This window comes from Podarcis tiliguerta (genome assembly GCF_965153285.1).
Source record: "Podarcis tiliguerta genome assembly, chromosome: 7".
NCBI classification, from domain to species: Eukaryota; Metazoa; Chordata; class Lepidosauria; order Squamata; family Lacertidae; genus Podarcis; species Podarcis tiliguerta.
The window spans coordinates 60,861,751-60,883,284 of record NC_139540.1 but is presented as its reverse complement, the minus strand read 5'-3'; the positions used below and the strand labels follow the sequence as shown (position 1 = coordinate 60,883,284).

The 21,534-nt window shown below is 48.6% G+C and overlaps 1 protein-coding gene and 1 long non-coding RNA gene across 2 annotated transcripts in view; one reads left to right on the top strand and one right to left on the bottom strand.

The window, feature by feature from the left end:
- Positions 1–4,819, bottom strand: part of TFAP2A (transcription factor AP-2 alpha) — a 29,518-nt gene extending 24,699 nt beyond the window's left edge. The window contains exon 1 of the mRNA XM_083449811.1: positions 4,665–4,819. Coding sequence (XP_083305937.1) covers positions 4,665–4,697 — 33 coding nt within the window. The 5' untranslated portion in view covers positions 4,698–4,819. The remainder of the gene's footprint in view (positions 1–4,664) is intronic.
- Positions 801–11,988, top strand: LOC310681845. Its single transcript, XR_014513652.1, has 2 exons — positions 801–2,232; positions 10,779–11,988. It is a non-coding gene; the product is annotated as an uncharacterized lncRNA (long non-coding RNA).
- The last annotated feature ends 9,546 nt before the right edge of the window (positions 11,989–21,534 follow it).

The window sequence follows — 21,534 nt, the reverse complement described above, 5'->3', positions numbered from 1 at the left end:
ACACTCTGTGAGGTGAGTGGGGCTGAGAGACTTCAGAGAAGTGTGACTGGCCCAAGGTCACCCAGCAGCTGCATGTGGAGGAGCGGAGACGCGAACCCGGTTCCCCAGATTACGAGACTATCGCTCTTAACCACTACACCACACTGAGTCCTATCCCACCGAGTTCGATAGGATTCCTTTCCATAAGGTTGCAGTTCTTTGACTTAAGGACGCTACGGCGTTTAGGAGTTCCCAGCAAAGCACTCCATCCTTCCTTTTCTGATTTGGGTTTTGTTCCGCCAAACTGAGGCCTATTCTCGCCCCTACATCGTAAGGACCAGATTTGAACCAGCAGCTCCTTTTAGGGGACGAAAACAACAACGCCCACTTCCTGGGGTTTTTAACATCTTTCCCCCTCCCCTCCCCGCCATGGGGACAAAAGAAGTCTATTATGTATTTGTGTGGTTTTCTTTGCGTCTAAGGACAAGCGACGCTTGGGCTGAAAGATAACATTCGTGCAAATAATCCTAGCGAAATAAGACTGCGCCAGTATTGTCCAAGCGTGGGATCCTGAGCGCAATTATTTCGGAACAAGTTCGGCAGAAATCGAAGAGAGATGTGGCCAAGAAAGGCGGCGGTGCAGTTCGGGGAACTGTAGACTCCGGAGTTAATGGACTTGCTGGGTGGGGGGGATATCGTTACTTCAAGATGTGCCCTGGCGCATTTGGGGGCCCTTCAACTCGTTCTGCTGAGTGGAGTCCTGAATTCTTCTGCCCCCCCCCCCCAATCCTGCCCTGTGAGGGCACCACTGAAATATCAGAGGGCAGAGACAGTGGACAGTGTAGGAAGTTGGGGGTGGGGTGGGGAGTGGTCTCCTACTCTACCTGTTTGAACCCCATGCAAACCCTTCTCTCAGCCACTTGAAGAAAGGCACAAACGCTTAGCCCGCAGGCTATTTTGCGCTGTGATCCTAAGCAGACCGCATTCAGACGAGTACAGACAGGCAATAAGATTTACTTCCGGAAGACTGCAGTGTTTAGGGTCGGATGGAGGATGTGAGGGAGAATCAGTGGTACCACCGGAGTCAATGCCACCTGAGCTTAAACTGGGAGCTGCGAGATCCAGCTTCAGTTCCCGTTACTCTCACCCTCTGGCACCCTAAGGCTTCTGCCTGCTCTCACTTTTCGGAACCCGAGGGCGAATGCTGGAGCATGTGAAGTCATACTAGAAAGGAAAGTGCCTCATAAGCATGTGCAGAGTGTTTTTCTCTCAACAGCACTCTGTCCCCGCAGCATTCAGGTTTAAACAGCAGGTTGCAGAGCATCCTGACTGGTTCGACCAGGGTCCCGGAATTGCTGTTTTGATTAGCACTGACACCAGGGACTGACAGGTAGGTGCATAGGTGAACCAGCCCCTAAATATAGTGAGGACTGCAACCTTGAGCTCTAATGGGAACGCCTGCGCCCCCTTCCTCTCCAGCACACCCGATTCCTTTCTTATATTTGTATAGCTCAAACACACTGTTTCATAATAGATCCCTTCGGACTGGGTTTTTATTTATTTTTTGCCTTGGCTGACACTGTTTTTGATTTTTAATCCGGATTCGTTTCGGATCGCTCAGGTTGGGGTCCTCCTCTGTCTTTTACTAGAAACCGTGCTTCCTGAGACAAAGAAGCAACATCTTTCCTACTCTCCCAGCTTTGCAGGTCAGGATCAAAAGACACCAGGTGTCAAGGCAGGTGTGCTGCCGGCCCTTTTATAAGCGAATCGTCGCATTTGGCGGATTCAGATACCGGCATGCGTACATTCTTATTGGGGTCTGTACGTGTCTGGATAAAGAGGCCACCTAGAGCTGCAATTCGAGACCAGCCTCCTGAATAGAACCAACCTTCCGCGATGCGCTCCTATTGTTGAACCACAGCGAGATCTACAGGTCCAAGGAGGCAGAGGCATCCTTTGCACGGGAAACGCACTGCAATTCGCCTGTCTGGGAGACTCTGAAGTTCCCCCGAAAGGAGAACCCAAGCCAGTTAAACCGGATGAAATTAAGGTCCACTGGAGAATTTAGAGTTTGGCATCGACTCAGGTTTGTTCCGGCTTAAGCAGCTTGTAGATCGGGATGGTAGGGGATGTTCTTTTCTTTTTTTGAGAGAGAGAGAGAAAAAATCTACAAGTCAACGCCACGGCACCAGAGATTCGGGACGATCCGAGAAACGGCGAGTTTCCCTAGAGATTCTGGACTGCCACAAAACGGTGAGCCCCCTTTTTCGGATTCTGCAGGACCACTGCGCCTGGCTGGCTCCCTCGCCACCTCTGGGCTCTTCCTAGGAATAACAGAGTCGGTGCACTCTCCGTTGATGGTCCACTTCCAAGGGAGCTGTGGGGAGGTGGCGAGAGAGAGGCCACTCGGAGGAAGGCGCGGTCTCCCTTCCTCTCACCCCTCCGATACACAGGAGTCCAGGGTCCGTCTAAAACGCCCATTGCCTTGACGCCAGGGCGCTCGGTGGCACATCAATGTGTGTGCGCGCGCGGCCCTGCGCCTTCCAGTGGCTATTGCGCCACTGGGCTCCCAGGCTCTAACGGGAGTGGAAGATTCCCCCCCCCCCACACACACACAGCCCACAACTCAATACTACTGCGGGTTGCACGGGCGCACGGGAAGGGGGTGGATCTCTCTCTCTCTCTTTCTCCGCTCCTCTTCTCTCTTCCGCTGCCGGAGAGAGAGGGAATCCGTCCAACCGGCCTCCTTGGCGGCACAGTCGTGTGGGAACTTCGCAAAGCTTTGGGTGCTCCCTCCCGCCGAAGATTTCGGCGGTTGCGAAACCCAACAGAGAGCTAGAGGCGTGCAGCTTTTGCAAGACTCGGGGAATTGCATTCCCGGACAGAGCTTCAAGCTCTCGCAGGAACCGAAGCTAGTGGTAGCAGTTCACCAGGTGGCTGCAGAAAACCGACCTAAAAACACACACTCGCGCGCGTACTCACACGCGCGTATCTATAAAGATTAGCGAGCGAAGGGCCTCAAGGCTCCGCGTCGCCTTCCCCTCCCTCTCCCTCGCAGCGCCTTCATTCTGTTGCCCGCCTGATAGCGGCTGGATGAGTCCCAGCTGACTTCAGAGCCACAGGTCGAAAGCGAGGCGACTACTTGGGAGTAAGTGGAAAGAATGGCCGGCCCTGGGAATATAAGGAAAACGCGGGGTCCTAATCTATCGCTTGGGGTCTTCTGTCCCCTTGAGCTCAAATCAGTGGCGCTTCCTTCCTTAGAATTAGTGGGGGAGGGGTGCTGCAAAGCCCACACCTTTTGTGACAATCCCCATACTGTTTGTACTGATTGTACAGCGCTATGGGGAAAGCATGATTAAGATGAAACTGGGACTAGTCCGGAATAAGATCTACTTGGATGCCTACCCGCCTCGCGGTGGGGGGGGGGGAGGGAGGAATCAGTCCGAGGGATTAGGCTCAGAATACTATACATACAGTATTTGCGACCCGATCAATATCTGCATAGCTGTACTTAAGCCAATGCCATTCTGTTAAATAGAGACAAAATAGGAAAACAAAACAAAAGACCTTAACTTTTATCCAGCCTCATTTGGACACATTTTCCACGGAAGTGTGTTTAGGATCAGGTTTCTTATAGGTAAGTTATGCTCCATTCAAACAAATGTCAGGTGTGTCCCCCCCCCCCAGCAAATGCCTTAGAGATTTAGGATTGCTCTCCATGACTCAGCCAAAGTTAAGCACTCTTAAGTCCCTGGAGATTTTCAGCTGGAGAGAGTTTAGCTTCTGGTAAACCTTTCCAGTGAAGTCCCCTGTTTACGGTCGTTCCCAATGGGGTACTGAAAAACCATTCGGAATAAAAGGAACTGAAGGCAAGAGCTGAATTTTAACTTCCTCGGGATCGTTTACCCGACGAGCAAAAGCCACCGGTTTCAATGGCGCACCTAGTTCACTTTCCCCTGTTTGCGGGGCCTGAAATCTGAAAAAAAAAAAGGCGCGAGCCACAAGGAAGAGGCGCGAGTTCGGCCACAGGTTGAGCATGGAAGTTCGACGCGGAGAGGGAGAGTCTCCCAACCCTGATCCCCTTTGGAAAATAAGGCCCCTACCTTTCACCCAGTGAAAGCCTGAGAGGCCTAGCCTAGCGCGGAGCAGCGTTCGCCTTTGAAAGTGCTCAGAATTGGAGCCCTTTAAAGAGTTAGAACTCCTGCAAAACTTAGGCTGGGTCTATAAAAACCTTTTAAAAAAACCTTTCACACAAACCAGTTTTCGGCGACCAACATAAAGAGAACCAGTTTACAGGAGAACTCCACCACCGGTTTGCCAGATCCGTGGTGGTTTAACATCAACAGCGATCACGCGGCAAGTTTCTTTCGAAATGTTGGTGGGGGCGATTGTCGTGGACGAGGAAGCCCGTGGCGCCGTTTGTTCCTCGGTGGGCTCTCTTCCCCCACCTGTTGAGAAGCCATCAAAGGTCTCCTTTACGCAAACAGTTTTACGCGCTGTGAATTGTCCTTATTAGGTGGCTTGCCCTCCCCAAAATGCCCCGAGAGAGGAACCCCAAGTCGCTCTTCGTCTGTTGGGTCTGGATCCGAGCCTCCTAGTTTTCCCTATCCTTAACCCCCAGACAAAACGAGGAAGAAAAGCAAAGGCAGGCGGGGGTGGAGAGAAGAGAAGAGAAATCGCGTTACCTGCCAGTCTCCCATTTTCGCAAGGAGTGACATTCTGGCTCCGGGCTGCCTATCACAAGGTCCCTGCCGGTCATGGAAGGAGTGATCTGCCCGCCTGCCTCTCCTGCGATCTCTTTAGGCAAAGCCTTCTTTTACCTGCCTGAGGAGCTCACCTGGTCAAAAAAAAAAAAAAAGGCAGGGTGCTGCCTGCCCGCGCCTGCGCACTGGCGCAGGAATGCATTTCGACCAGCTCCCTTCCAGAGCTCGCAACCTGTCTCCGCGGATGATGGATTTATAGCAAACAGCAGCTCTCTGGAGCGGAGTTTCTTGACTTCCCACCTCCGGGGAGCCGTCCTGATCTCCTCCTGGAGGGGATCAAAACAGCAGGGAGTCAGAGGAGCTGCTGGGATTCCTCTTTCCCCTCTCGTCGCCTTTGTCCCCTCACCCCCACTCTCCTCCTATTGTTTGGCTTTGCTGCAGTGTGGAGAAAAGCCAGGGGAGTGAAATTGGGTGTATATTGGTGGGTGGGCGAAGAAAAAGGAGAGCGAGAGAGATGGAGACCGGCAACTAACTCCCGCGCGCCCCAAAGATCCGGAGCGTGGAGGCGGCGCTCCTGGGCAACCTGATTTTGAGCTGGGGGGGAGGGAGGGGGCAACTACCGAAATAAGGAGAGACAAGGAGTTGTGTGCCGAAAAAGCAGCTGCCACAGGGGTTCAGTTGCAGATTTGGATGTTTTAGGTCTCCTGTTGCTCGGGGAAAATAAAGACTTCGCTAGAGAGAGGCTGCCTGCTGGGACAAGCAACCCCCCCCCCTTCCAACAGAGGGCAATTGCTCTGCAGAACCCCCCTTCTTTGCACCGGCTTTGAGACATGACTGGCGAGGATTCCCCGTCCGCTAGCTCTGATGGCAGGTCGCGCGGCTCTGTCTGCGCGGCATCCTTTCAACGGCTCTTTGCCAAGACGACCCACTTGCGCAGAAGCGCCCGTCGAGTCCGGATTGGAACTCAATCGGCTTCGGCGCAAAATAGCCGGGGCTGTAGGACGAGTTGAGGGCCAGAGCAGCAGCAGAGATGATATACACCGGATCTCTCGCGTTCAAATAAAGCGGGGATTGTTTTAAAATGTGTTCGGTATCCGTTAGCAAGACAGTTAAGACTTTTTGGAAAACTAAGCCTGGGGCGCGGGAGGCAGTAAAAGCAGCGCTGCGTACGCGGAAGAATTGCGGGTTCCAGTTGCTACAGCGAGAGGCACGATTCTGTTAAATCGTCGCCGTTTATGGGTTTAATTCGAATTGTGGATTGGGTGTTAAATTCTGCACGGACTCTGTTTACTGAAACAATGCAGCTGTTGAAGTGATAAGGCAATGGGGTATAAGACAACTAAAAGCGGCATCTTTTATGGGTTTAATAGTGTTCGGGGTCTTTTCAAACGCGTCTGACTTCACTTTTCCATAGTGAACAAGGGGCTTCCACTATTGTTCCAGAAGGAGCCGGGTCTGCTTAAATGTATGAAAGGATATTTTTCACCGAATTACGGTGAGCGAGCAGCAGAGCCAGAGCAGATCACCGCAAACTGTAGTTTTCGTTTTACCAACTTTCAGAGACTTTCCACAAAATGTTAAACTTCCTCCCACAAAATAAATAAATAACAAATCTTAAGACAAGGTCTAGGAGTTTTCAAAGCCTTCTTTCCCCGAGAGTTTAAAAAGGGGGGGGGGAGGCGCATTTCCTGTGACGCCATTGTGTGCAAGTATCGGACGAGAGATCTGCGCGGAACTGTGCTTGTATCAAGATGAAACTTTGTAGGTGGGAAAGGGAAATGCGGTAATAAAAAGACAGTCCTTTCTCCTTTTCAGCTCTGGTCTCGATGCGCTGAGCCGGATCTCCGACCAGATGGGCGCCCGCTTTGGCTAGGAAATAAGTTTTGCTCTAGAGTAGCTCCGTAAAAAGTTTCGGGTCAGTGGCGTCTGTAGAATCTGCCCTCTCCCTAAATACCTGGAAAGAAGGACGGGAAAGAACCTGCATAGCCGCGAGGTGATTCTCTCTGGGTAGACAGAGAGACTTTGGTCAATTTCAGAATTAGGGGGAACAGTTGCATGGTCCCGTTTTCTGGGTTTTAGCAAGAGTGAAGTATCAGAGGGGGAGGGAGGGAGGGAGGGAAGGAGGGAGAAAGAAAGAAAGAAAGAAAGAAAGAAAGAAAGAAAGAAAGAAAGAAAGAAAGGCATTGGAGAGACAGCTAGCCATGTACAGTATGTAGGATTTGACTGCAGGCGCGCTTTGATCCTGACCACTCTTCTCGAAAGCAATGCAACCCAGCAGGCGCAAACCTTGCTGCTTCTGCTTAACAGATTTATGGATCTGCCTCCTCCGAGTCAAGGAGACTAAAGTGCCCTCTAGCTTGATCGGGGTCGTAGACCCTCTTCGGATCCTATTCACCAGTGATGCCTTCAGGGCGCACGACCTTGGGACGGAAATCCAGGCCCCACCAAAACCAGCAGAAGGAGCAGGAGAGCTTCCCAAAGGCAACAGGTCCGGCTTCTCACATTTTGAAGCAATACACCTCGCCTGTCTAAAAAGGGAACTCGCGCCCTCCCCTCCTCGCGGGACCACGAATCAAAGCCCCACAGCGCCCTAACTGTACCACTGCTGCTCAAAACAACCCCAATTTAAGCAGGGAATGAGAGACCCTTTAAGTCACCAGAACTACATCAGTTGCGTTGGGTTGCGGATCGGGGCCCTAGTTTTTACACAAGTTTTTCTCAAGGGGATTCTTTCTTCCTGGGAAACGATCCCTTTCCCCAAAGGAGGGAGGCTTTGCACGTGCCCTAAAGTGGGGTTCATGTAGCTAAGCGATTTAAAAATTTTATTTTAAGGGAGCGTCCTTTATTTTCCCGAAGGGCAAAGAGTTCATCCGATTAGCAATTACGAGATTTCTATCCCTGCGGAGGGGACAGGGCGGGCTGGGAAGTAGAAATCCGGGCCCAGACAGATATTTGCAACGAAACAGCCACTTATGACTATCACCACTATCATCTTCATCAAGGTGCTTTGAACGCCAGGAGGGCTCAGAACCAAGCTATGCTCTGAATGAATCCAGCTCACCGATTCACCCCCGACCAATTCTCCATTAGGATTGCTGGTTTCAAAGGTCTCCGGCCGAAATCCCTTGTGAGTCTCAGTCCCACCAGCGCCCACTGGCAAGCCTTTAAAGTCAACGAGCAGGAAAGGAAACGGATTAGATCTCCGATTAGATCCAGTCCCATGTGCGAATCTCTGTGGCATCACATTTTCCCTCTGCACCTGGTCCGTCCTATAAAAAAAGTTATATTAAGCGGCTCTAAACCCTTGGAGGAGGGCGAGAGGACGCCGTTTAATCGGAAAAGAAGCGTCCGGGTCTGCCCGATTTCTCCCGATGTACAGAAATATCGCGAACAGGTTTACCCCGCTGAAGGGTAGGCTGTTCAGAGGGCGCTGCAACAGGTGAGAGTCGTTAGGAACTTTTTCCCAACGGAGGAAGGCTGACCAGAGTGGCTGGGGAAACCCAGCCAGATGGGCGGGGTATAAATATTATTATTATTATTATTATTATTATTAGTTGTGGGTGAAAGTCGGCTCCGACCCCTGTAGTGTTCTATTTTGGGTATCTGCTAAAAAATAATAATAGCGGGGACTTCAGACCCTTTACTGGGATGCAGTAGGGTCCTTGTGAACCACCAACCAATTGCTTGGATTATAAATTCCCATTGCAAGCAATGGAAATTTGATTCAAGAATGTATGAAACTCACCCGATATTCCACTTTTCCAGTTTCTGCCTGTTAGAACAGGAAACTGGCAACGTTTCCTTGCTGATTCCCAGCAAGATATACTGCTACTATTAGTGGAGCTTCCACTGAGTTATCATTCCGTTTGGAAAACCCCGCGATAGACACTCCCCTCCCCCTCATACACATCTCTTTTTTTAGCCGTCTAAACCAGCGGCTATCGCCACATCTAGCGACCCTTTGAGCTCAGCGAGGCTTACTGCCAAATCTGTGGGCATAGGATCGCAGCCTACACACGGACGAGTTTCTGGTGTGCGGCAATCTCATTAGCCTGCAACTGACGGCCAATCAGTTGCATTTGAGTATATGGGACAAGTAGGAAAAAGTTTTCTCTGCATTCTTAGAATGTTATGACCCTCTTATCTTGCTTCTCGTCAGGATGAGCGAAAGGTAGTTTGGGATCTACTGGTGGATCTCTGGATGATTTAGATCAGCAAGGGTTTCCAAATCCCAAGAGCAGCAAAATTAGTTTGCTAGGGGAAGGGCGTTTATGGGGTGGGGAGAGCAGGAGTGGACTGACTGACTTATTTAATGTCAGATGACTTAAGAGCTTGATTCTGGTACTGATCACACATTCTTTAGCTCCTCGTGTTCTTAGAGGCACATCTTTACTTACTTGTTAACTGAGTCACTATTTTGCACCCTGTTCCGATTGGTAGACCTCACGGTTGCATTTACAAAAATACGTACAACAAAACCTCACAGCCCTGAAGTATGCGGGCTAAGCTAAGCGCAAATCTGCCCCAAGCAAATAAATGTGACTGAGGCGCTAGTCCGTGTGAGTCGCGCAGCTACTGTTTAACATACATTTAGAGCCAAGAATAGTGCTAGGCTTCCCCCAGTTACGTGGGGGACCACGAATCTGGGCTAATGTTGGACTTTGGGTGATCGTCATCAGAACAACATACTGGTCCTAGTCTTGCTCCCCATTCCTGCTGAAGCCAGATTCAATCCTATGCCTATGTATCCCGAAAGAAGTCCCACTGAATCCAAAGGGATTTACTCGGAGGTAAATGCGTATTGCAGCCCTGGATGCAGTTTGCTCCATGGAAACCGAGCCGTCAATAACTTCACCTGGATCGGCGCCAAGATCAATTCAACAGGACATCATTTCCAAGCTAGTCTTAGGATGGGGGTCCGAGGCAGAAAATACCCTTAGGCTGTGTGGATTGAATCCAATCTCCCGGGGAATCACGCGGACCATCGTAGATGGAGGATCCCAGGAATTTCTCAGCCTAGCCCCGCCCATGCAGAAACTACTCGACTTCATCCCAGTCCCAGCGCCTCGGGGCGACCTGCTGCAGTTTGTGGCTGCAGTTAGAGTGAACCGGGAAACACGCGATCCGCATTACACGAGGTTAGATACGTTTAGGTCGTCGGACTGTAACAGCCGGCAAGGTAGAGACAATGCATTAAATTCTCTCCCGCTCTCAAAGGTGGGATTCTACCCTGGGCCAAAAGAAGAAGAGAAGGGCGGGGGAAAGTTAGCAAGGATCTGGGAAAGAACCATAAACGCGCCTCTTTGGCAGTGGAAAGGAGGTTGAAGGTGACACCTCAAAGGAACCTACACTTTTGCACCTTGGAGATTGTAAGCCTCGAGGGGAGGGCTTGCCTCGTAGCAAAATTAATTGAGCAAAATTAAACTGCTGCGTTCAGTAGGTTTCTTCCACAGTACTCAGTGCAGACTAGCCAAAATCTAATCTTGATACTTATACAGATATAACTGAAAGGAGAAAGGACACGATCCACCCAACACTGAACTGTTTTAGATCTCTTTGGCTTCAGCTGGGGGATTCACTGCCTCTCTTCGAAATCAAGAAGACATAAAAATAGTTGGCTGGCTGGGTCGTCGTGCCTGCCTAAATCTCCTCGGATTTCATTGATGTTTTCCCAGGTTGCAGCTCTGAAACCGCTGGTTCCCACTCATGTAACCTACACGTGAACACAAGGGTGTCAGGGGGTTGTATGGCCCCAGTACACTGTATGAAGTCTGAGTCCTCCACGTCACCCGCAATATATTGGCAAAAACTACTATATCGCCTACCAGCTCCTCCTTTGGTTTATGGTTCTGTTGTTGTTGTTGTTAAGGCTGCTACTTGGGAGTAAGTACCTTTGACTCTACTGGGACTTATTCCAGAGGAAACCTGCATAATAGGACCGTAAAGGGCCACAACCTTTTCGGAAAAGCGGTCCAAGCGGCGGCCTATGATCAGGCCCCATATCCTTGACCCATGAATTGTGCATTTAATCCAAAAACCCGGTGAGATTATAACGTATAATTTTATTTCTCTCGCACCCTCTCATTTGCTACCTAGAAACTGGCTAAGAACTGCCATCCCCGCAGAAGAGAACGTTGCGCCCGATCCTAAACAGACAACCAGTTGTCCGGAAGTGGAGTCGCGGCAGCCAACAGGCGTGGACTTCGACCTTCCAGGCAGCCTGATCTAACTCCGTTAAACTAAAGCCCAATGGGGGCAAGGGATTAAAACTGGTTTAATCCCCAGTATTTTGGTTTACATCCGCCAACAAATACAGCTAACCCAGCACTGGGTCCTCACCCCCTGTCCAGAGATTCTTTCTTCTGTGGATCCTTTCAAAGTGCGCGCGCGGAGTGGGGGGGGGGCGTTTCTTCCCCCTCCCCTGCGGCGCAATTGGAGCGGGAGGATTGTTCTGTAAGCTTTCGCAAGTTGCTGCGGAGGCATGGCCATTATCAGCCTGAGATTTTCCTTCTGTTTACACAGCAATCCCGGCATCAAAGGAGGCGAAATCACCACTTATCCGTCCTGTCAAAAGTTTAATCCGCCCTGGAGGTAAAACCGTATAAATACTTGTGCAGGGAGAGGGACCGAGGCGAGGAAACCAGAGGACACACTTCAAAATGCAGCTTCATCTGTGACTTAAAACGTATTTGAATATTGGCAAAGGCTGTCCGTGGAGCAAGATGCCCTCCCTCAATAAATCCATTGTCTGCTGAGTAATTTTCTTCTCTCCCCCCCAAAATAAGAAAAGACATTAGAAGGAAAGACATTATCTACAATCCTATATCCATTTATCTGGAAGCCCCTTGAACTCCCATTGAGTTTCTTCGGGGTAGAGTTGTATAAGATTGCGCAGATAGGGAAGTGTTTGAGGCAGTTTATAGAAGCGTCCACTCCTTAGCCTTTTGTTGCGGAATGATCACCCTCAAAAATCAGAGGGACGGCAATAATACTTTCCATAAAGAACTTCCCTGTTCAACAAGGATCCTTATAAATGGGCTAGAAGTTCAGCTGGGAATTCCCACTGTTTTCCATCGTGAAACATCCACGGGTTGCAGCGGGGGAGGCTCAAATACGCCTCCATAGAAAGCGAAGGGGATTGAGGTTCTAGGCGCACGCGCTTGTGAACCCCATTGGACTCAGCGCTGCTTCTGCGCAAAGATTCTCAGGGCAGGGTTTACCTCCGGAGTTGCCTTTTGGATAGAGATCGTGGCCCTGTCCGTTCACGTCACGTGATGAATTTGGGGGTGGAGGAAAGGGGTTGTTTTTTTTAAAAAAAAGTTCTGGGTCACGAGCAATCCAGACAAGCAACCGGATCTGGATCCCGGAACATGTTAAAGTCTAAACTGAATGAGGTTTGATGTGGAATTTGAGCGCTAGATAGAGAGGACGGGTTGTTGCTCACATTACTGCCCTCGCTATAGTGACAAACCCACTTACCTGGAGGCAATGCGGAGCTGAAGACCAGTGGGTGACGGCTCGATCCTAAACATATTTACTCGGAAGTAAACAAGCCTCGGTTTTTTGCTTATAAGGGAGACTGATACGCCTTCAGGCAGGACTAATAGTCCCTAGATATACGTACGTGTGTACGTGTGTACGTGTGTGTGTGTGCATTTATATATGTGTGTATACACACCCCGCCCCGCCCCGCCCCTCCGGGTTTTCACATTACAGTGGGAAAGAGGCTTCTATGTATTGTATATGAACCCTCTCTTATCCAGTTTTGTGCTTACTTATCTTTAACATATAATCTGAGCATTAGTTATAAATAATATGTACATTTAGAGTAACCCTCGTGAATTATGCTGTCACCCTCAAGACAACCCTGAGAGGTAGGTCAGTGATAGTAAACAGAGCGAAATTATATACCATGTTAAAATGCAATCCGTGTTATCCGGGTCTTCCTCTCTTTAACACACTTTCCCAAGTGTTTTGTATGAGTGTTGCTTTTCCCCCCTAAGGAATTTTTTAAAAAACGTTTTAAATACACAATCATAAAAAAACAAATCCGAAAAGACTCAAGCTATGCAATCAAAGCAAACCACCTTGAGTCCTTTTGATTTTAACTGGAATGTGAAGCGTCCATTGAAGTCAATGGGATTCAACGAGCGCTTCGCTTTGCGTCCCGCGCAACCTTCCAGCCCGTGACGTTTATCGGGCACGAATGTTGCTCTGCAAGCCTTTTACTCCGGTGAGATCTCCCTGAAACCCGGCTGTAAGTGTTCTACTAGAGTTACTCCAAAACCATGCTTTGGGGTGGATTACAACCCTAGAAAAGGGCAAACGCTGCACCCACTGACGTGGGTGTCAGGCTCTACTTGTTTGAGGTGCTAACATAAATTATGCAATCTAGCATTCCGATATTTACGCAGGTTTTCTTAGACGTAACTGCCATTGGAAATAACGCAATTACTCCTGGGTAAATAAGAGGGCAGGGACCCTAGAGCACGTTCAGTCCTCGGCACCTCCAGTTGCAGTGAATAGTAGTTATTCTTAGTCTGTGTACTATACATTTAAAGCACATTATCTCCCCCTCCCCCACCCCCACCCCCACCCCCAGAGATTTCTGCGCTCCGCAGTCTGTTCCTCACAGAGTTACAAATCCTCGAACTGCAGAGCCCAGAATTCTTTGAGGGAAAGAACGTGCTTAGAACAATGCTTTAAACGTGCCGGGTGAACACAGACTTCGTAAATGTGCAGTGGGTTTGCAACGTTTGCGTGTTCCAGGGCGGAACCTTTATGCAGGCCAGAGTTTTTGGGGTCGGATTTAGCCTTAGTGCTGACTAATAGGTAGGGTAAGGCACTCACAGAAGAACTAGCCTGCTGCCCCCCCCCCCTTTCTGGTAGTTTCACTGCTTGGTTGAAGCAGGAGAAGTTGACCTTACCCACCTTATCCACCAGGGGTCGCCAAAGCGGAGAGATTTCCTGACAAGTTAGCGCGCAATCCTATAAAGGTATAAACATTAGGTCCAGTCGTGGCTGACTCTGGGGTTGCGGCACTCATCTCGCTTTATTGGCCGAGGTAGCTATACGTCTCTCCAAAAGTAAGTCTCACTGAGTTCGGTAGGAGGACTTGCTTCAAGTCAATGGATAGGATTGCAAATTTAGTCACTCCCTTAGATAATCGGAGGCTCGCAGTCTTATGGACTCTTACCAGGCGGAGGAAACCTCTTAGGACTTACTATTTGTGAGTAAACATGCATAGGGTTGCGGAGGGAGTCAGCCTCAAATAAGACGTTGGCATTTATATGTGACTCCCATTCTTCTCAATGGGACTTAAGGACGACTCCCTTCTCTAGGTCGGACCCAAGGGTGTGTTAAAAAAACAACTCAGTGGGGATTTTGTTTTTGTCTTAGGTGGTCGGGTGACGCCGCTTCCACTGCACAGCCCTTAAAGGTGCAAGGAACCCTCTTTTGTTGTTCGCCTGGACTCTTTAGTCTAGTTGTAGTAAGAGCTTTGCATCCACTCCACAGAAGAACATCCCACGCGGATTTCACCAGCAGACCAAAAGAGCAGAGAGTTTTGGAAGTTTCGCTTTCTGACAACTTCGAAAAACAGCTTTCCCCCATGAAAGTTTGGGGAAACCTGGATCTTTTTTCTACCGCGTTCAAGCTGATCATCTGCAACCACGAATGAAGAACTTAAAGCCCGTCCCTCTTGTGTGTAGGAGTGGCATTGTAATTCCAGATGAAATACAAACTCGATCCTCAACTCAGTGGCTCTAGAACTGGATTTAGAAGAAATCCCCATCAGGGTAAATGGAACTGGTATTGTAACCAGCCGCGGATTTCCAGCAATTTATCTTGAGAAAAGCGATTGTTTAAATCTGATTGCAACAGACTGATCATTTTCAAGGACTGCAGTGTAACTTTATTCAGCTCTTCAGGCCGGATGCGCATGCTAAACGCACCTATTGGCCGAAGTAGATTCAATTGATTTGAAATCGGAACTGTTTCCAAGCTTGTACGTATGTTTATTCGCCACTGTTTGATAGGGTTGCCCAGGGAAGTTTGCAGATGCTTACAGCCATGCTTCCTAATCCTATACAATGGTAAGGTAAAAAAGGTAAAGGATCCCTGGACGGTTAAGTCCAGTCAAAGGCGACTATGGGGTGTGGTGCTCATCTCGCTTTTCAGGCGGAGGGAGCCAGCGTTTGTCCACAGACAGCTTTCCGGGCCATGTGGCCACCATGGCTAAACCGCTACTGGCACACGGAGGACTGTGACAGAGGCCAGAGAGCAGGGAAACATTGTTTACCTTCCCACCGCAGCGGTACCTATTTATCTCCTTGCACTGGTGTGCTTTTGAACTGCTAGGTTGGCAGAAGCTGGAATAGAGCAACCTGACGATCAGCAAGCCCACGAGGCTCAGTGGTTTAGACCATAGCACCACCCACTCCCTGTTTCCTATACAAAGATCAACACCTGGCAGCCCGATCCCTATTTAGGTTTACTCGGAAGTAATTCCCACTGTGTTCAATGGGACTCACTCCCTTGCAGTTTACCTCTGTGTAAGCTCCGGCTGTGCACTTGCAGTCGTCGGCACGTTTACCTGAGAGTGCACCTTTGGACTTATAGCGTGACTTACTTCAAGTAAGGGCATATTATTGGGGTGCTATTATCTTACTTTCAAAGATCAGCAAAGATATTGAAATGAGTATTTTGACAGCACAGGTGGCATTTGGCAAGTAGGTTACGAGGAGACCAATTTCTCTCGAGTGAAACGCAACCCTCCCCTGCATCATTTAGAAAGCTACCGCCAACGTTTTTTGGATGTGGAAATGTACTCTTGGCAAAAAGACTATCAGCACATAACGTGCTTTCAGTTAGCAGAAGCCTCAATTAAACCCAGTCACAAAATTAATCTACATTTGAATTTTTAAAAAGTTAGGCTTCCCTCGATGAAGCACGACCAGTGCACCAAGTCTTACTTAAGGGTCCGCAAAGGCACGCCAGGTGTGTTCAAAGTCAGGTTTCCCCGACCTGGTGCTCTGCAGATTTTGGATCCCAGCTCGTATCTGCCCCAGCCAGTGGGATCCAAGTATGATGGTAAGCGGAGCCCAAACTACCTGGAGGGCACCAGATGGGGAAGCGTGGTCGAGACAAAAAGCGCATCGCCCAGTAAAAAGTGTTATTGGAGCATAGACCATTTCAGACTGCAGGTGAAAGACTAGCGAATGATATTCTCAGAGCACGCAGTGCAGGAATATGCAGTTGCAAATCTCCTTGTGCACAGAAAACTCAGGCAGAAGGATTCCAGGCACGGAGTTTTTAACACCTATACAAAGCGATCCTCGCCTGCATGCAACAATATTGAGATGGATTGCCACATTACAAAAAAAACAACCCCAAAAACCCTAAACGTGTGCTTCCGCTAGGTGTCTAAGACAGCGGCTTTAGTTTAAAAGAACGTTTTCTAGGCAAACAAGCGAATCCTCCCCGCGGGTTCCTTCCTGGTATCTGTGTCAGCCAATAGCCGTCAAGGGACTTGACAAACGTTCGCCTTCCAAGCATTTGTTTGCTTTTCACACTTCTTCGCTTCCGATCTCTGGAATCCACCTGCAAAGCAACTCAGGAGGAGTCTCCTGCGGCAGGATTTGTTGGGCGGTTGCCAGCCGGGATTGGACAATCTCTCCTTAGGTCAGGTGCCGAACTGCAGCTGAATTAGCCTCCCAAAACCTGGTGCCCTCCAGATATTTTGGATTACAGCACAGTGTATACAATCCCCACGGTGCTGGGTGGGGCTGGTGTGTGTCGTAGTCCAAAATATCTAGAGGCTGCGAAAGCATCGGCTCATTTCTTCCTCCAAGAAAGGCAAGATACGCAGGCAACCTCTGGATCCGGGATTCTGGGAAACCCAGGCCTGAGTTTCCCTTCCCCCTTCCAGCAAGGCATCCTTGGAACGCGACAGCGCCACCTTCCGAAGGAGAGGGAGAATCGCGCATCCGGTTGTGGCTGGCGACACTTCCGGCAATGTTGGCAGCCACTGTCCCCATCGGTTAAATGGGCATAACCGTGCCTCCTCCCCACATAGTGTTGCCCTGAGGGTGACCACTGTAAAAATGAGGAAGAACTTTAAGGGGGCAGGGAGAGACACGGGGGGGGATTGAGAACAGGCATAAATTGTGGGTTTAGTTTTGCTTCTGGTGCCCGATCTTGTGCGCGCGTTTATAACTGTTATAAAAGGACTCAACCTTTAAAGCTGCGATTCTTCGCGCCCATTGATAGGCATTTAAAAAAAACAAAAAACGGAGCGATTAGATTGCAGTCGGTTCAGTCTCAGTGCTGTTAACAGGAACGAAATCGCTTCCTAGGATTGACTGGGGCGCTCGCCTTTGGTGTCTGCTACTGAGCCATCCATCTGCCCTTAAAAACGTTGCATTCCTCTGGGTTCCTGCTCTGTTTGACGAAATGTAGCTGCTGGCAAGCGCCGAGGCACCTTTGCCTTCCTCTTCTCCTTTGATCAGGACCTGATTTTCCGGGTGGGGCTGTTTGAATTCCTTTGCCCTGAGAACTTTTGTCAGCTTCCTCCCCTAGCGCCTCCGGAACGTGAAGGCGCCGCCCTAAAGACTTTCTCTGCTTGGAGCAGCAGAATTTCAGAAGCCTCCTTTCCATTCGAATGACTCCCCTCCCCTGCCCCCCAAAACAGGGGTTGGGAACCTGTGACCCTGCAGGTGTTGCTGGACTACAGATCCCATCACCCGTGACCATTAGCCATGCTGGCTGGGGTTGATGGGACATTTAGAGACCCATTTGTTCCGTATCCAGAGGCAGATTTAGGGGAGCGCAACTAGTTTGGGTGCACTGGGCGCAGCGCTTCTGGGAAGCTGCAGAGGATGCCACAACTGTTATTTAGAATGGAGTGTGCGAGAGGCAGCAGGGCACTGAATTTTGGAGTTGCACAGGGTGCCACTGAAATTTGAGCCCTCAAGGTCCACCACTGCCCTGTCCTTTTTAAACAACTTCTGGGAGGAATACTGTGAAAGCAGAGAACATCTCCAATGTATTGTTGGGGGCTCGGGGAAAGCAACCTTCTGTCCACCACCCCAGGTTGAGTCAAAATGGGGCATGGAAGGTCTTTTAAAGCTGCAGGCCTGCCCTCTTTGTCCCCCACCAAGTGGAAAGCAGTCGAGCAACCATGATGATCCTTTTGTTTTGCAGTCCCCCCGACAAGTATGAAGATCGGGTCCATCCAACATAGTTGATGGGTTTGGTTTGGTTTGGTTTTCAAGCCTGGAATGGATAATTCAGCCCTGTATGTACAGGAAAGCATATCCCCAGAGTGGCTGGGGAAACCCAGCCAGATGGGTGGGGTAGAAATAAATTATTATTATTATTATTATTCCAAATCCTTGCTCACCTATGAAGTTCAGTGGGTGACCTTGGGCACCCATAGTGCACAGTATTTATTAGGAAGGCTTACTGTGAAGTTTAAATGAATTCAACGAACACCACGATGAGCTCATCAGAGGATGGGCAGGAGATAAATTTCCTCACTGCCACTTAAGCACATTTGCAAGAGTGTGATATGATTGCTCCATCCGCACCCTGGTCCAGTCTGTTTTTTAGCTGGGAATGAAGTAAGTGAATCTAATATCCTTATGCCCAGCATTTCTCTCTTCCTATCTAAATTGCTGGAGTGCTGTTCCTGCAACTGCAATACATTCAGCACATTTTTTGTCTGACATTGTGCTAGCATGCTGGTGGATACATCCTTTAAAAAACTTTTAAAGCTGTCTTAAACTCTCTGAAGTGGTGCTTCTATTGCAAGCGTAGACCAAGCCTCAATCTGCCTCCAGGATTTTCCATGAGAACCACAGCATAGTTTCCAATCCCAAAGACCCCCCCCCCAACACTTTATTTTGCAAGCTGATTTTTGTTTTGCACCCCGGCAAAGGTTTCTTTAACCACTTTCTTCCAGTGTGAACAGGGGGCTGAACTCTAACAAAGTCTCTCTTGTTGTTCCCATTTGGCAGAAGGGGCTTTTGGTGTGACAGGGCTTGTGCAGGAGCATATCAGTGCTCAGAGACAAACTGTCTGGTCCTTCCACCCATATTCAATTCAGAAGATGGCCTTAGATTCCCAAGTCATAAAATCATAGAATTGTATAACTGGGAAGGAACCAGAGGATCATCTACTTCAGGGTTCCCCAAACTTTGGCCCCCATCTGTTTTTGGACTACAACTCCCATCATCCTTAGCTAGCAGGACCAGTGGTCAGGGATGATGGGGTTGTAGTCGAAAACAGCTGGAGGCCCAAGTTTGGGAAACTCTGATCTAGTCCATCCCCCTGCAATGCAGGAATAAACAGCTGTCCCATATGGGGATCAAGCCTGCAACCTTGGTGTTATCAGCATCATGCTCTAACCAGTTTCCCAGCATGGTCAATATGAGGTCCAAAGTTTCATTACAGGGAGCAGCATTGGTTTCTCTCTATAAGGCTCCAGTTTTCCAGTGCCAACTAAGGCTAACCCCAACTTACATGGGAGCGAGTGCCCATTGACTTCAGTAGGACTTTGGTTAGGCTTGCGCAATGCACGAAACCTCTTGTGACTGAAGCCATGCATATGTCACTGCTGGGATGCCCTGGTAGCGCAGACCTACAGGAGAGGAAGAGCTGGCAAAAGGTTTGTATTCAGGGGAAGGAGCTGAGGATGACACACTGCCCAGGCATGTCAGAGCGGCCTCCCTGAAACCCCGCCATTCAGCAGTTTCAGAGGGCAGGAGTATAGTGGCATGGAGGAGCAAGGTTACTGAGTCCAAGGAGGAGCACCAATTAGCCTGTGATGCAGTGGGTGGAAATGTACAGCTCCATGATTGGAGAAGAGCCTGCCCAGCTGGATTCACTCGGCTTATTTGTGCATCAAATAATAACCTTTGTTTGACTTCTGAGTGGGCAGCAGACACTGCAAGATTCAAATCACTCACTGCTCCCGAGTGATCTTATCTTACTGCCGTGACAGTAAAAAGATTGCCATCACCACAGCCATGAAGCACAAAACATTTCCCCATTTCATCGTTCAGATAGTTACCACTATGTGTCTCTTAAATTACATTGACGAGAGATTGCCATGTCTGTACAGGGTGCAAATATACGATGCATTACAACAATAGTAGGAATTGTGTTTGCTAAGGCTGGAAGAATACCAGCCCCTCCCCCAACAAACTAGACACAATTAGGAAAATTTGGGAACAGCACCATGTAATCCAACTATCAGCGATGTTATGAAAGAAACATAATTGTGCTGATGTGCTAGACAAAGGAGTTTGATAGTTGAAGGGGTGGACTTCAATCATAAGAGTTACCTATAACTTCAATATTTAATATTCATATTTTGTTAGATTTGTTACATTAGCACAGTGATGACTTAGGATGTATTTACTCTTTTGGGGTAGCTTCCCCCCTGCGTAATTTTGTCATTAGAAAGCTGTGTAGCATGAAAATACTGTAGCTGAATAAAACAGTAAAGTTAAGTTACCAGCAAGTATAGTGAACTACAGATATATCAAATGGTGTTGATAGAGGTGTGAATTCCAGGAAGCAGCTATGAGTAGAAACAGGAAGTGGAGTGACACTCTGGTCTCTCTATCCCAAGCCAGGTGAGAAAGTTCAAGTTCAATGTTTAGACAAAGAGATATGTTTTTAGGAAGGTTGAGTATTGTTTCAGCAACATTATCAATCCAGGTATCAGCAGAGCTAGAATTGGCCCTGATACCATGAGATCAAAGCTATATGTGTTTACCTGGATGTGAGTCCCATTGATCACTGTGGTACTTACTTCTGAGTAGACAATGCACAGCACTGAACTATATCGGTTCCTAAGTCCATAAACTGAGTAGAGTCCTGTAATTTTACCAGCTGCAGAAATGTAAGAATTCTACCATCAGTAACAGGAAAAAGTGCCTCTGGTGGAACTCTGTCCTGTTCCATTCTTAAAGGTAGAAGAAGATTCATCTTGACCTGTCAGCCCTAATCAACTTTCTTCTTACTAAAATTAAAATAAGAGAAAAGGCTAAACAAAAGTGAGAGTCAAGGTCTAAACTTAAGCTCTTACTTTTCCTTGAAGAAAGAGGCGATTTTATAAAGTTATGCAAAATGTCAAACATTGGGTTACCTGCTGGCATGTTTCACAATCATGACGTTCACCAACCCACCAAGAATATATGAATCCTTAAAAGGCTACTTTCAGTGGGGTTTATGGGAGTTCATTACACAACAATGGCATCATGAAGCATTGATCACCATGTATATATGAGTCACCACAGATCAAACATTCAGGCAGAGCTTCCTATCACTGCAGCAACCATACCTCAATGGAAGCAAGTTCACATGGGAGTCATTGAGCAATTTTATTTGCATGGATTTGTGTCACAGTGATTTATCAGGTTACTGATGAGTGGCATACACGTAGCTGCAGTCCATAAGGAAAGCTCTGCTGGATCAGCCCCAAGTCCTATCTAGTTCAGCATCCACAGATGTCCATGGAAAGCCTGGAAGCAGAACCTGAGAACAAAAGTCTTCCATCCACATAGTGTGATTTGTTGATTCCTCACCACCACACATTCTTTAGCAGGTAAAATGTTTACCTAACAAGTCTTTATTCCAGTCAGAAGAATGAAACGCACCACAAAGGGGCAAATCTTCATATAATCTTTAGATTATCTCTTGCATTATTGTTGGACGATACTACTGAATGTAAAGTCCTTTTACTTCTCTGAATAAATTGAATAAGGCCAGGAAGAGGGACACTTGCTTCTTCTCACTGACTCTGTGTCTGCGTCAAGCACCATCAGAAATCACTTTCAGCTAA